General features: G+C 42.5%; 1 protein-coding gene across 3 annotated transcripts in view; it reads left to right on the forward strand.

Annotated features, from left to right (window-relative positions):
* The window catches only part of MARCHF8 (membrane associated ring-CH-type finger 8), a 101,396-nt gene that overhangs the window by 13,758 nt on the left and 71,176 nt on the right, over positions 1-16,462 (forward strand). For 2 of the 3 annotated variants that reach the window (XM_050898944.1, XM_050898946.1), the window contains exon 2: positions 8,474-8,652. In XM_050898944.1, coding sequence (XP_050754901.1) covers positions 8,557-8,652 — 96 coding nt within the window. In that variant the 5' untranslated portion in view covers positions 8,474-8,556. Of the gene's footprint in view, positions 1-5,841; positions 5,906-8,473; positions 8,653-16,462 lie in introns of those variants that run through there. The other variant, XM_050898945.1, reaches the window with a different exon arrangement.

Below are 16,462 nucleotides of genomic sequence, written 5' to 3' on the forward strand. Positions count from 1 at the left end.
TTCCAGAGCAAAGATATATTGTAAATTAAACCTGTAAATAAAGAGTTACCTGTCACTTAACTCATAAATCATTCAAAAGAAATACATTCTTATGTGCACCACTTCGGAAATTTCTTATTCACCCAGAGACAAAGAAGGAATGATTTCATACTTTTTCAAAACACAGCATCATTTAGTCAATAGTATATTCTTTTTACTCTGGCTTAAGAGGAATGTTTTGCCTGGTAGCAGTTAAACAATAGTGAAGAATGTTGCTTAGGCGCCTGTTGTTCATAAATAGCTTTTACAACTGTTAGCCTCTGATGTAATGGAAAATAAGTGATGTAGCACAGGATTTTCCTAGAAATGCATCATTGTTATCTGTGTACAATGCAGAATGTGAGCAATGTCCTCACTGAACAATGATGAGATTGTTTTGTTTCATCAATATCTTGCGTTGTAAATATTTACACTGTTCGAGAAACACAGGCTTTCATTGTCTTTGATGTAAATTTATGCATTTATTTTTAATAGTCTTTATTAATTTTGAAGTTAAAAATACAGAGCAACTTTTTGCTGGATTTCAGAACTGATTTAGAGTTTTGTGAACCCCAAAAGGATTATAGTAGAGAATGGGAAGTGATCATCAATTATCCATAGGTGTTACATTATGTCATGTGGACTTGTGTACTAGACTAGAAATTTGCCTGCAAATATATGTTGGTGCACATTTCTCTCACTGGTCTATATATGTATTAGTATGTCCCTCTTTCCATTTGATTATAACAGTCATTAACAATTTCTTTTAAAAACCATCGATCATCATATGGAGTGCTTCGCCAAATCATAATGATCATGTGGGCGTTTTTCCCGGTAGATTTGCTATTATTCTGGAGGTCTGGGGTGTTGCCTTGTCCTTGACATCACTTGCTGTCTTTTCCTGGCATGTCGTAGTTTTGTGGATTTTGGCTTTTGCCCATGAATAGGGGGGAGGGGAGTGTTTTCTGTATCCAGTGGAGGTACTGTGGACCCTTCTGCGCTGATTGCAGAGTGAGCTACAATTGCAAGGGACCAACTGTGGCAATCTTAGTGGGCCGTTCCCAAACCTGTGTTCACAGTAACCTGGCCTTTTTTATTTTCCTTTAATTTAAGAATTTCAAATTGTATGAAACCTCACCACTGCTCTCTCTGACCATTTCTGTGGGTTAGTAAGGAAAAGATGCATTGACCATTGCATCACCAGTGTGCACACTGTGATGGAATCCATGTAGGTTACTGCTGTGCAGTGCTTTTGGACATGTAATGAAGAAGGAAAAACAGCTTTTCTCAAAAACTACAGGAATAGGCATGGTACTGTGGCATGTTGTCATCTGACAATGAATATTATGAAGAAACAAGTCATCATCCATCTCTTTAAGAAAAATTTCATTTGCGCCGTGTGATTAAGGCAGCCTGATTTTTGCTCTGCAGGGTGGCCTCAGTGCCAAGTCGGAGGGAAGAATGCCTCTTCTGGAGGGGGGCATTAATTTCTCAGGAAACCAGTCTCTGCTCATTGTGGGAGTTGATGGGATCATGGCTAAGAGTGATAAGAAGGCAAGTCCCGTACATGCTGTGATATTGCATCCTGCTTGCAGCAAAGCTGTAAAGACTCACAGCTTGCAGTGTGATTCATGTGCTAGACCTGCTCTGTTCAGAAGCACCTTGGGGCAGGAAGATGTGTTTAATGTGCAGGGGTGAGGTGAAATGGTGATTATCTAGGCGAAAGAATGAGTGGCACCCCCTTATGCAAATGGATTTGGAAATTCAGTGGAGCAGGTAGAGCAACTTGCTGGCTGAGAAAACAGCAGCCCTGGCTGTTGACCTCTCCCAGGCCCCCACCATTCGGGCTTCCCAGGGTAGAGAACGAAACTTCTGCTTTACCTCTGTTTCTTTTTGCTTGTTATAGTTAGAGACTGTCCCAAGGATTATTGCTGATGTTATTATGGACTGTTTCATCAACAAATATACAAAGGGAGTACTTAAAAATGTGTATTACCTAGCAGACCACTGATGTAGTTAAAGAAGTTTTGCCTCTGTAGCCGGAGCTTACTGCCCGTGTGTGTGGAGAGTGCCTGGCACTTTGTTCTTTCCACAGGATATCAAGAATGATTACTGATGCTTTTGGTGCAGGTAAGTTGCTATTAGTAGCATAAGCGGACAAAAGTAATTTCTTTTTTCTCAAGGGACTGTAATGACTGTATTATTTTGTTATTGGAACAGAGAGAAGTGACATTTGTTTTCTTCTGAATGCTACCAAGCTAGTTCATAATTGCACTGAGCAGCTGATTTGATCTGAAGGGGACAGATTTTCAGGAATCTGTTTTTCAGAGGTGCAGATACTGCTCAGCTTCCATTGAAATCAAGGGAGGGGGTTGCTAAGAGCTCTGGGACCATTATTTATTGCTGCTGTAGTTTAACAGCTTGCTTGTCTAGTTGTATGATGTTTGAAAAAACAATCGTATTCTTATTTGGACAAAAGTCAGCCAGAGCTGGCAGATACCTCTATTTCTCTGTGTGTTGCATGTAGTCTACAGCTATATATTCCTGTACATTGAGAAGCTTTCAAAGGGAACATGGGTAACATGCAGAAGGATCTCTTGTCCCCTTTCTAAGCCTTTCTTTTGATTTCAACTACATAATAACATGATTTTTTTTTTAAAGTATTAGAAAAAAAACGTTTTAAAGTCTTGAAGCTGATTTTTTTTTTTTTTTTTAGGACACTAGCAGGTGGAGGAAAGGAGGAACTGAGATAATAAAGGGAGAAGTTGCAGCTGAGCTAGTAAACAATGCAAGATATATGGGCAGAGGCATAGCTGTAAATAGCAGTAATCCAGAATTATATCTGCCTGGTCTGAGTACAAGGATTCTTTTCACTTCTAATGTTGTACTAGCCCTGAAAGGTGAAAGGTACTGCAGGGAAGGAAGTGTTAGTTTTCTCTCCTTTAAGCTCCCTTGATTAGATTTGTTTGTCAAGTTAACAAATGCATGTGAAGTGCATGAGGCTTGATAACATCTCCTAAATAATGCTGTTAACAAAGTACTGATTAAGCTACAGTAAAACAAAATGAAATGCAGATGCAGGATCCTCTTTTTGAAAATGTACATCTGTCATCTCTAGAAAAGGATTATGTAAGCTACATTAGTAGGGGAGGAGTCCGGACAAGCTCAAAATAAAATAAATAAAAGCTTCAAACTGGAGCCAACACAAGCTAATAGGATTGGAAATATTTGCAAATATGGAAAATGTAGTGTACAGAAAGTAGGCGTAAGCTATATCAGCTGAAATATCAGGGTAAGTAAGGAAAGTGAAGATGTACACAGGAATTTGTTAAAGTCACTGGATAAGGGCTTCTGTTACCTTCAGAACAACAACAACAACAACAAAAAAAACAAAACCAAAGGATTTTTTTTTATGGGTCTTTGAGATTTCACATCAAGACCTCCAGCAGAAAAACAGATTCCAAATCTGCATTAATAGATTATTTCAAGTCTCACTAGGAGAAAGTAAGCCAGCTGATGAAGATGTTACACCATTTAGCAGCAGTCAGAGGTTTCTTCAGAGGGTTTCCATTCCTGTTTGGGTTGGTCATGTTTCGTGCTGTGTAGAGGGGAAGTTTCAGAAGACCAGAGTTCACGGCAGCCATCCACAAAGCCTCGGGGCAGAACTTTCCAGCCTGCAGCTGGTAGGTCCCCTGAAGTCCACAGACTGCATCCATTCCATGGCAGGATTGTCACGGCAATGCACAGCACTGCAGTGTCTGGATTATCTGGACAGCAGCGATCTGTTGGTTTATTTTTAACCCGCCCACCCTGCAATGGATTATCAGACCATTGATCTATGTGATACAGCTCGCTGTCATTAATGGGGGCTAGGGGAGTTGAAGAAAAGTGTAAGAAGCCTTGGGGCAGACCGGAATGACTCACAGGTGAAATTCCTTCCAATTCCCTTCTGTTAGCAACTATCATCTTGCTTCTACCACAGGTTCCAGGGTTTATCTTTCATGCACATAAAGACAGATTCTTTTATAATGTAGAATACCTATTGTACTTTAAATAGGAAAACAACTGACATATTTGACTGCTATTTTTTTTCCCCTCCTATGAGTAATGCAAAGTATGTGTACACACCTACATACATCCTTAGGATGCTTTTCTTGTGGTAAGGCCTGTGTACATCTGCAGCCAGTGCCATTAGAGCTCCAGAGCTTCTGCTGAAGTCCTCCAGCATATGCTGTGTAGCAAGGGAATATGGTGGACTTTCTGAAGTGTGAATGACCTAATAAAATCTGCAGTTCATACTGTGTGTTTTTAGATTCCGGTAGATACCAAACCACAGACAGGAAACCGTGATTTGTGCTTACTTGCCCCAGTCTAGCTGGGAATCTTTGGCAAAGAGCGGTTTAGCCTTCATTTTGGAATGTGTAATGGGCAGAGAAGCTGCAGTGGGTGGCAGGTGAGGGACAACAGAATAGCTTCCTCCAACTGGGTTCTTCCAATGGCACTTCTCACTGTAACAATCCAGCGATTTACATACAGACTGTTAGGTTCATCTCATGTTCTTGTTTTGTCACTTGGGAAACTGAGGTCCTGACAGGGTGGATGATGGAAGTGGGGTTTCGAGTGGTCCCCCACCTGCTTCTGCTATAGCGAGGTTACCTGTTGTTGTCAGTTGTCCCCTCTCATGTACTTAATGCTGATAACCTCGGGGAACCTAATTTTCTGCTTCTGTTGCTGTCAGGAGATGTACTGCGCAGGGGAGTGCCCCAGCCACCAGGCCCAAGTCACGTGCATGCTTTTCCTTCCTTTTTTCTTCTTCTCAAGTACCTTCAGAGACTCGTTGCCTCATGTCCTCTGAATCTGACTGTTCTTGCTGCAGCTTCATGGTTTTAGCAATGTAATGAGGACCCAGCTGGTGTGGTTCCAGGTGTCTGCTGGCATTTTTAGTTACTGTTTTGCCTGCCCTGCAGAAAGCAAAACTGGACTACCTGGGTGGGTGAAATCTTAGCTCCATTGAGCTAAGATCTCCTGTGGGCTCTGAGGCCAGAGTTTTGACCTCTTTTGTCTTTTGGAATGGTATTGGTTTCTGAAGGCTCTCTACAATGGCAGTATGGCTGGAATCCGTTTTGCAGGAACCAATGTGGCTATAGATGAGGGGAACAGTACAGCTTCAGGCTGTCTTCTGTCCTGGCATTCCCATGCGCCCCAGCCAGGTTTGCAGGAAACCTCCCTGGACAAGAGCAGTAGGCTGTATTTGTGACTTATTGTCTGTCGGCAGCATCAGTAAAGAAATCTCTAAAGGGTCCAGCTATGAAAACAGGCTTAACTTTTATTACAGTTCGCTCAATGCCCAAACTCCTAAGAGAGGTTTTCTTTAAGTATTTTACTCCAGTGGATGATATGTGAACAGCCATGGGGGCACAAGGAGAATAGGATCCCTCCTCCTTCATAGGCAGATGACCACCCTGCCTATGGAACCTGGCTGGTGCATGTATCCTCTCTCTCCCTGTCCTGCCATCCCATGATTACTTCAGCTTTCCAGGCAAAAAGGAGGTGGGAAGTCCTTCTTCTGTGAACAGAACAGCATCTACACGGGTGGTCATGGGACTTCCCTTGCATGTGTGGTTTGTGAACCAAATACCACACAAGGGAGGAGGAAGCTGAGCCCTTATCTGCCACCTCCTGGGCAAGTGTACTCAGCTGTTGGGTGGAGGTGCTGTAGTAATGAGGAACTCTCACTTTGTGTAAGGGAAGGCCTGAACATTTAACTGGAATCCTGAAGAGAAGGGAGTATCTAGGAGCAGTCCCCTTGCTTTAGCATTTCTTCCCTGGGGGCCTTTTTGGCAGGCCCCCAGTTTGATATGCTTGAAGCTTGGATCCTTCTTTGCAGGTACCCAACTCTTCACCCCTGGATCAGGGAGCATGTGGTGTTAATTTAGCTGTGGAAAATGTCATGTGGAGCTTGTCATAACTTGCTTTGTGTTGAGTGGTGTTGCTTTTCTGGCGTCCTTGCCTGTTTGTACTTAGTACTGCAGTTGCTCTGTTGATTCATGTAACTTTGTCCTTTAATTAGCGCTGTGGAGTTAACGTGCTTCAGGTTGATACGGATAGGCTTTGAGTGTGTGCGTTGTTAGGGACCTTGCAGATTGGGGATGCTACAGTGTGGCATCTGGGTTAAGTTTAGAGCTTTTTCTAAGCCACCCTTGAACAAAGGCAGGCTTTATTAGAGCATCTGCCAGGCTTCTTTACCAGAGGAGGGCTGTTTCACATCATCTTTGAATATCTAATTGGATTATATCTGCTGCTTGAGCTCTTTCAAAGAATTCTAACACGTGCTATCCTCGAAGTACCTGCAGAAAAACTGGTTTGACTTGTTTGTCGTCATCAGAGGGGTTTAACTGTGTTTTCTAATAATCTTCCTTGTTCTCTTTATGGTAATAACATGTCCTTGCCTGCAAGCCCAGAACCCTTTTTGAGGGGGACACAGAGCAGGGTCTGTCTCCTTCCCCTTGGCTCAGCTGTCGCTGGCAGTAGCATGGAACATATTACCTGGCGTATTTTCATTGGAGCTTAATGTTCTCTGGATTTCATTTCCTTATGTTTTCTTGGGAAAATACCTCCCTTTCCTGCTTTGTTTATTGCAGTTTGATATTCCTGTCTCAGCCCACATTTATCTCTCCTCTGGCTTGGCTCCTTTAGAGGGTGCAGCTAAACAGGTGTGTGGAGGACCTGGGGAGGTTCTGCATTTTCTCTTTATTGCTTTATGCTGAGATTCAATAGTGCTGGTAAGTCCCATGTTTCCCTCTGTCCTCCCATAAGGAAGTGTCCTTGTTGTTGCTTGTTTATGCATATAGATGTGTTTTATTTTTGAAATCAGTGATGCCTAGAAGTTATGGAGGCATTGCCTTCAAAGTCATGCATGCTTTATGATGCACCGTCTTGGTATCTATGGAAGTAATATAAATCCCGACCATGTGTCACTAAGGCTTCTGAATTTGGCTGAGCACTCCAATGGGCAGATAGCATCATCCAGCAAACGGAGTGTGTGATTGGGAAACAGCAGGCATTGCCTGCATTTTTGTCTTTGCTCATAACTTGCTCTATGACCTTTGATAACTCTTTCCCCCTCAGTGCAGAGAGGTTACTGAACTATCATTCCCCGTATAAAGTGCCTTGGGATATGTAATTAATTTTTTTTTTTTTTTGCCGTTTAATCAACAGCAGTCAAGAGATTTGATCCTGTTTTCATTTTACACAACTGCAGTACTCCTGTGGAGTCTAATGGAAATAGAACCAGACCTGCATCAAAAACCTAGGAAGCTTGGCCTATCTTTAAAACTTCCAATTAATGAGATATTCAATAAAAAATGTGTGCAATATAAGTTAAGGGTATGCACTAAGTGCTAGGCTGTACTACTTCCAAATTGTTAAGCAACATAATATATAGGGCATCTGTCCTCTGTTTTCTGCTTTCACAGATTAAAAAACAAACAAAAAGTTGATACGTTATGGAAACAGAAGAACAGTGCAACATCCAGTTGCCCTATTTAGTCTAGTCCCTGCTGTGTTAATTCCCCTCTAATCCTTTCTTTAAACACAATTGATTGTGTCTCATTTGCAGCAGGTTACATTCCAAATAAACACTCCATGATCCTACATGTTTCAAAAAGCTTTTTATTTAATGTAACTTCACTAATCTAATAAAAGATATGGCTAATTACGCCTGCCTTTCAGATTAGTGTTGCCAATTTTGGCTAATTTATGTCTATCAGTGTCTTTCCTATGTGTAATGCTTCCCTGTTGTATTAGTAAAAGAAGGATAAAGTGTGTGTAGTCCAGTGGATTCCCGATTCCTAGCGAGGGATTTTGATTATATTATTCTCTAATAGACTTAAGAAAGGAACAGCTCACGTGATGCATCTTCCTGTTGCCAGCTGGTACATGTTTATATGAATGACACGAGCCAAATGCAGGCCACTGACTGTTTTTAACCAAAGCTACAGCATTCAGCCTGATTCAGGATGATGCCTGAGGCAGTTTGGTCCAGCGTGGTGGGGCTGGCAGTTTAGCAAACGACCGGCGCGAGCTTTGCTCTCTGCACCTCCAGGTAGCATGCTCCCGCTGCTCAGCTTGGAGAGCTGCTCTTCCTCCTCCTCCCTATCCACGCAGACTCGAGCGTGATCCCTGCCCTCTGGCTCTGCGTTCGGACCACTTTCAGAAACTGGTTGATAATTTATTTATTCATTCATTTGCATAACTTGTGCTCTGACCTGTCTAGTTCTAACTCTTTAAGACTCCTGTGTCTTTTCTCACCCAGCCAGTGCACCAAACTCTCTCCTGTTCAGAATCCAGAGAGAAAATAAGAGGTGCATCTTGGTCCAATTGATGGCTTAGCTTTGGTTTAGAAATACTTGCATTTCAAGCTACTTTAACATCATGTAATATTTTTATTTTTTAGGTGCAAGGCCTGACAATGGCACCGAATGAGCACAGCCTTCAAGCTTCCTTCCTGTAAATGACAGGACCAAACAAGGCGGTGTGATGAACATGCCACTGCATCAAATCTCTGTCATTCCAGCTCAGGATGTTACCTCTTCCAGAGTCTCCAGGAGCAAGACCAAAGAAAAAGAGGAACAGGTACTGTCAGATATGCTTGATTTTCACAGGAAGTTATCTAAGTATGAAATGATAGGAGTTATCAAATCAGACCTGATTCTGTTCCAAAGCACCAACTCTTTGCATGACTGCTGCTTTTAGTGAAGATGAGTGTTACCAAATTATCTCTTTATTCTCATATTTGCCATTTTAAAGCAGCTGGCTGCAAAAATCTAGAAATTGTTGTTGAGTAATTTCTGCAAAATGCAAGGTACAACCTTCTGTTTTGCATAATAATTCAAGGCAGATAGGGATTTTAGATCATGGCTCTAGTACCGTTGTCACAGAAGCTGCTACAGGTGTATTTTACCTTTCTAAAAGAAAAATAGTGTGGGATGTGAACCCCTATATGCAGCCATGCATCCTGTTTTCCTTTGCTCTTGGCAGCATCTAGTAGCTGTGCTGTGGCTGGTATTGACTGGAATATCACAAGGGAGGAAATATACACCCATATGTATACTTACTGTGCTGTTTTCTGGAGATATGATTTGTATTCTTAACTTGGGAGCATGTGTGTGAATGGAATGATTTTGAGGTCTTGTTGTGGTGCTAATGAGAACCAGAATGCAAAAATATCTGAAGTATCTAATGATTATAAGTCTAATAGAATCTAATTAATAGGCTACTTAACATTTTTTAATAGCATACTGTGTCTAGTCTTCATGTGTCAACCTTATTTACCCCTGGACTGTGTCTGATCCAGCCCAAAGACCTTGGTGTGCAACATGCTTTTGTGTACACTGTACTGCATTGAATTTTACATTATCTGTCAGTTCCACAGAAACCTCTTTGTGGTTTTTTTAGCTTTACTGTAACATAAAATCAGGTCAAGAGAACATTCACATTATGGTACAACTGCAGGGCTTGTTTTATGGACTGCTCAGCAGTGGTTAATTCTGAGGAGATCTAGGGTGATACTGATTACAGACAGGGCGTGGCTTAAGTATAAGGGACTAGAAGGCACTGTCATGTTACAGAAAGGGATTCACAAAGACTAACTTTGGGTAGGAAAAAAGAAGTTGCTTCTGATGTGTTAGGATCATCTGCCCTGATGACCCTTCTCACCTGTCAGCTGTCGAAATTGCTGACCTACCAAAGTCACCGGTGAGTCAGTAAAAATAAATTGTCCCATTGTTGTTTTTTGGAGTCTTCTCCTTAGTAACATCTTAAAATGGATTCTAGCCCTTCAGATTCTTAAACCAGTAATTAATTAGGCTGGCACACTGCTGCTTTTGGTTGCCAGGACTAGGCAAGAAGTTATCTTCACAGATGAGGTGCTCTAAATCCATAAAGCACCTTGTCTCAGGAGCCTGCTGCAATCTCTCACTTCTCACCTGTCGCACGTAGTCGCCGTCTGGGCGGCTCTCTAGGTAAGAGGGCTCTGCTGTTTCTTCCCTTCAGTCTCCTCCATATAGAAACTGTATGTGCTGAGAGGGAGTGAAACAGCCCCTCTGCCAAATGCAGGGCAGTGCTGTGAATTAACTGTCCTCCCCTAGGGTGATGGGGATTAGGAGGCCGATCAGATCAGAACAACTTGTGGTTACTCTGACCGTGCAGTGAGCCCAGAAGTGGGAGTCCCAAGTCTCCTTCTAAACCTGTTCTTCATTTCTGACACAGAGACTTCAGTGTTAACAAATCTCCCCTGCGTTTCCTTCATGATAACTAGTTGAAATGTTGATTATTGTTTCCCTTGCCAGGCTGCTGTTGTACTTTCATGCCTTGGTACATTTGAAACAGAACAGAATATTTATTTAAATATGTGCAATATTGCAAAGGAAATAATGAGGACTGGGACTATGCAAGCAATAGATTAGGCTAACCTGGAAACACTTCATGTTTCCCAAGTCTTGTCCTTCCTGTCTCCGTCAGCATATTCATTGATCCCCCAAGTGTCCTGTATTCTGCCAAAACCACAACTGGAACAGCTGGAGCACCGGCTGAACTGCCTGCCGTCCTTGATGCACAGCTGTACTGACACTGCAGCTGCTCCTGTGCACGCAAGCCACAGCCTGGCCCTTGTACACTCTTCCCTGCTCCTGCAAACTGCATCGCTTCTGGTGTTAACCTTTAATGCTGGATCTAATGAATGAGCTGGAGGGCAGTCAAGTTGTTGAAGTGCTGACTTTGACCAATCCAGTTAAATTTTTGTATTGCATCAGTTAGGACATTCAAGGCTACTTGCTAGTCAGAGTCCCTGTCAACTCTTGGGTGCAATCAGGACCTGCTGGCCATGACTGTGAGTTTTGCTTATATTTAAATTATACAGTAAAGGGGAGATAGGGTGCAAGAGAAAGAAATTGTAGATTACTGCTGCTGTATTTTTAATCACTTCAAAATGCCTGTTTTCTGTTTGAGATAGAAACCACTGCAAGATAAAGAGCAGCATGCGGAGCGAGCATGATCCTGTGTTGAGCAAAATCTGCTGAGCAGTTGTAGATTATTTTTGTGCCTTAGGTAACATCTGCTGTACAAGAGAAGGTCACTAGGTAAAACTGAGAAAGAAGGCATTTGCACTTCGGTTTTGTAACTTCAGTACAAAGTCAATGTAACTTCAGTACTTTCATGTTTCAGTTGTGTAACTTTCCATTACGCAACACAGCTCGCAGTTATTTCTTCACGTTGTGGATGGCCTAGACACAGTTCTCATGGATTTCTGCAAAAACATATAATAGTTTTTCAGGAGCAAGTGCAACATTTCACAGTTTGATTCAAGTGCCATGATTTTCTTCCCTTACCTTTACTATGTAATAGAAACACTCCTTACCTTTTCTGTGTAGGAACAACAGTAAGCACCTCAAACAAATGTGTACACTGTGGTCTTAAAATGTTTTGAGTTGTACAAAGCAACTTGCCAATCTGAACAAAATCAAACCAACCCCAAACCACAATCAAAACCAATGTTACTACTTCAAAGATAAATGTGTAGGTTTGCTTTGTAATACCAGGCTATGTTCTTAGACCAAGTGCATTCCCAGGTGTGTGCTTTGTAGATTGAGCAGACTCGTGTACGTATCTCCCCCGTTTATTACCAAGCTCTGGCTAAAGCCAAGGTGAATAAAGGTAGAGTGTCAACTAGCAGATGAAATTTTGTCTTGCATTTGTTCTTGCTATTTCAAACTAGACCTTTGGCTTGTCTGTACCTGTATCCTGCATCATAAGAAGTCCTTCAGAGGAAAGGCCCAAGAAGCACAGCAGCAGAAAATGAAGTACCAGTGTGCCTAGAGAGAGAACTTTGCCAGTCTGTGAAAAATCAATGTTTGTCCTATTCCCCAGAAGGAAGATGCTTTATATCCTGTTCTGTTATCTTTTGTGATTATGGATGTGTTTAGTTATCTGCATTTGTAGTAGAGGTGCAGAGGAAAAATTCTCAAGCTGAACAGTTCAGATCTCTTACTATTTCTTCTCTTTCATGCTTCTGGTCAAGATGTAGCTCTTGTATTTCAGGTTAAGGCTTGACTGGTTTTAGTAATAGTTCTTGCTGCAAGAGCAAGTTTTCTGGGCTAATGATTTTTGACTAACAGTGAAGACAAGAAGAAATCCTTACCACCTTTATCATTACAATCCAGTTTCTCAAATTGGGTGATCTATAATTCCTAGGCATGCCTCATGGCAGATTAACATGTAGATTCAATACCTGTGGAAGTCTGGGGCAAAAATCCTACTGAATTTGAAGAGGTGGTAAAAGGCAAAGCTCCTGCCTACCATTTCTGTTTTAAGTCCTCAGTGATATGTATAAATAGCAGAGCCTGGTAGATTCTGATTCAGGTTAGTGTAATTTTCAAGATTTAAAATAGTTGAAAACTGTGGTTAACAGCAGTCTTTCATGAAACTTTGTCCATTTTCCCCAGTAAAAATGGGAAAGGTCATAACGGGATTATTACTCTTGCATTTAACTCAGATGAACTGTTAGCTTTAAGGGCTATTAATAGCCATCATTAGCTTCTTACTTATCCTTCACGAGGAATAGCTTCATACTTACCTGATTTAAGGGAGAGTCAGTCTATTGTTTGTGAGATGCTATAACCCCCCCGCCCCTGTTTGGTGCGTAACACGCTGGCAGCGATGTTTCCTAATGTATCCAGAAGCTAACAGCTCTCAGGATTTGGACTGGAAATGAGGAACTGACGCTGGCACGTGGTTGAGGTGTTGCTCTGATTTTGTTTTGTTACAGCATTGCCTATTTGAGGGCTTTGTGCCTCACTTGCAGAAATGGACTGATGTGTACCACAAGTTCTTAGTAAACATTACTGCAGTGAGTGAAGCTCCCTGAGCAATAGCTTTTACACTGCTCTTCTAAAAATGTGTACCTTCCCAACCGTGGCCTCCTGTGCTATGATCTCTGCAGATCTCGTAAGAGGATCAGGGATGGATGGGATCAGTGTTTGAATGAGAGATCATCAGATGTTGGTGCAAGTCATTTTAGGTGCACAGTACTCTTCTCAATGGCCTGGACCTGGGAAGCAATACTGAGTTGTCATCAAAGATCACATAGCATTTGTCACAGAACCAGATGAATGTTCTAGTCAAATTTAAACTGGCTAATTCCACTTGATCGACCAAAACTCCCTTCTGTCTTCTGCTCTAGAGGAACTATCTTCATGTCTTCCAAGTGCTGTGTAGTATTACTGGCTGCTCTGTGCTCAGCAGAGATGCTGTGATCATCTCAAACATCTCCAGGTGCTTCTCAAAGCTGTCATCTGGGAGATACTATGACTACCTGATTTCTCTGGATGAAATTATGGTGAGAGAAGTACATTGTGCTGCATCTTGCTAAATTTCTTCTGCCTTCTTAATGATCTCTTGCATCCTATAACAGGAAAGGCACTATGGCCTGTTGATTCAAATAAGCCACGTCTTACTGGAAAAGCAGGACTTATTTGAAGAAGAAAAAAAAGGCAATAGATGCATTTGCAAGAATTTTTAGTCATAGATCAGTAGCGCAATATAAAGGTGCATGCTTTATGTTGTTGAATCCAGCATGGCGCTTTGAGAGCTATTATATTGTTCTTAAGGTACAGAGGCACTCTGACCTTTTCCATTCACTTTTTGGACTGAGCTGTGACTGTGGGCTCTGACTGGCTGAACTTGATCCAAATACTCAGGCATTTGTAAGGCTCTGTGTGTGTGTTTGGTTTTGCTTGCCCATTGAATCAAATCATTCATTAAGCAGCCAGACTGCAAATCCTTTGAGAATTTCACCCCTTACTATTTTTATACAGTGATTTGTGCGTTTATGTGTAGCCATTTTGTATATTAACACTAGGCCTGGCATTTTTCCTTTATTAAATTTGCTTTGTATAGAAACTGGTTAACTATGGAAGAATTTTTGTCTGAGTATCCTTTAACTCTTCCATGGGAAGTAGAATGTGTCTCCTGCTGTACTGCTTGTAGGCTTAGCCTCAAAGTGGGAATTGTAAAGTCCTTTCCTGACAATTCAAACCTTGGCTTTTACTGAGCACGTTTTTCAATGGATCATAAAGCATTTCTCAGAAAAAGTTGATGTCGCACTTCCCACTTTTTAAGAAGTAGCAATTAGGCAATTTTTTGACAGAGCAGACAACCTGTGACAGAAGCACCCCTGAAGAGCTGCGCTGAAAATGCTGCTGTTTGTGCAGTCTGTGAGCAGGTAGGAATATTTCCCAGACCTCGTCATTTGAGAATACGCCAGATGACTGAGACGGTTGTAACATCCTTCCGAATTGTATCCCTGCAGCGATGCTGTCGTGCTGAGAGCATGGTATTTCCATGGCTGATTTCTATGCTAAACCAGACATTTTAGTACCTGTCTGTGTAGGAGCAGGTGCCTGAACTTACTCCCACTCCAATTACCTTTAGCAGGTAAACAGTCTAGTGAGGAGCACTAAGTAAATAGGAAAATTGCTTGAGAAACTGTTTCACACCAAATGCCTCTCTTTTCTCCACAGGTGCATTTGTACACGCTTGAACACCACCCTGCTTGTGACCTCTTCTTTTGGTTATTAGGAGAGTTGTTCTTGTGCTTGTCAAGACAACTTAACTGTTACTTGCATCAAACCCTTCCTGGGCATAGCACTTTGCAGTTGCTGTCGGGTGCCCCTGTGAACGTGCTCTCAAGGGGCATTGCCTGTTTCTTTACTGCTATATACATCTTGGCGTCTGGCAGTGGTGTGAGTGCCTGAGGTGCTCCTTCTGCCTTTGCCTGCCTGCCTTCTCCCCGTGGGCAGTTGCCACTGTTCCTGCCCCTTGCCAGCTTCAGGGCTTTCTTCTTCTCGCCCACGTGTTCCTGGCAAGAGCACCGCTAACCTCCCCTTCTGTGTGGTACCTGGAAAACTGGCAAGAAGCACACAGAGTGCAGCCAGGCCTGGATTAAACCAGTAGTCTGGAATTTGGGATTTGTTTGTTTCTTACTGCCCTGCTAGACAGTGTTGGGCACGTCCCTTGGGTGCCTGTGCTATCCTTCCTCCCACCGGTGAAAGAGGGCTAGCACTGCCAACTAGCCTTGTAAAGGGCTTCAAGCATATGGATAAAAGCTGAGCAGCTGGAAGTGTTTGTCACTAGATCCTTTGAGATGACTGCTTTGCCAGAGTCCCACTCTGCAGCCGGTTCTGCTGAGCTGGCCCAAAGCTCTGCTGCAGAACGTGGTGGGCCCGGAGTGCGTGGAGAGCAGAGGGATCTTCCTCCTGCAGATAGGCATCGCTTGATCTCGGTCGTGGTGAACATGCAAAATGCTGTGACCTTCCCGGATCCGTTCTGCTCTTTTTGTGCTCGAGTGCAGGATGGGAAGCTGGTCCTCTCGAGCCCCGCTCTTGGAAACTAGAGCATGCTGCTTCCCAGCAAACCCCAGTGAAGGGGGAAGAGAGGAGGCGGGAAGTGGGAGGGAGGGGACGGGATGGGAGGGAGCTGCTCCCGCTTGAGCGGTCCTAACAAAAAAAAGTTGGAGCACGCCGTTTGATTCTGCATTGTGTTTGTCTTGGAGTGTGTACAGCATGTGTGTGTGAGGAAAGGAGCAGATGGCTTCTGAGTGGAGATGAATTATGAAAGGCAAACTGCGGGAAGTGGTTTCTGAAAGGGATTTGAAGGAGAAGAGGAGAAAACCCTTTCTTTTAAAAATTCAGTAAACATTATAAAAACTAACAGCAGTTGATACAGCAGCAGAGTTTTATTTTATGTAGGGATATTTCAGAGAAGAAACTTTGGAAGTTTCAGGTTTTGTTGTTTGCTTGTAATCAGACTCATTTATATACAATCTCTGTTTTGATTTGTCTGCTTATTGCATGCAAACTGCTTGCTTTGGTGTTTCAAGACGAGATACTAAGAGTTATTATGATCTGTAGTTGTTGCATTAACCTGCATTTTAAAACCACCTCTCTGATATTAACGCAATCTCTGTCTAGCTTTCACTAGCAGTTCACTTGAACAAGCTGAGGGTCATTCTTTGAAAAATATGATTTTCTAAAAGAAGTGCTGGTGCTGTTTAATTATGTGATAGCCAAGTATGTTTTGGTGGTGGTGTTTTGCAGGTCTGTTGATGTTTCTCATGTATGTTAATGTGCAACAGCTTTCCATAAAGGGAGCCGTGGATCTGAGCTCGTGATTTTAGAGTTCATCTTTTTTCTTCCCTGGCAAAAGCATGCTTGCTTGTTTGCTTTCTAACGAGAAGTGTGTGTCAGCCATGATCCCACAGTGAGCTGTATGAGCGTATAAATATCTGTGTCGGTGCAGAGTGCCACTGAAATCATCGCAGCTCCACAAAGACATGAGTCAAGGCCCTGATCATACTTTGCAGTGATTTTCATCATCCAGTGGCTATACT

Source organism: Gymnogyps californianus, chromosome 6 (assembly GCF_018139145.2).
Source record: "Gymnogyps californianus isolate 813 chromosome 6, ASM1813914v2, whole genome shotgun sequence".
NCBI classification, from domain to species: Eukaryota; Metazoa; Chordata; class Aves; order Accipitriformes; family Cathartidae; genus Gymnogyps; species Gymnogyps californianus.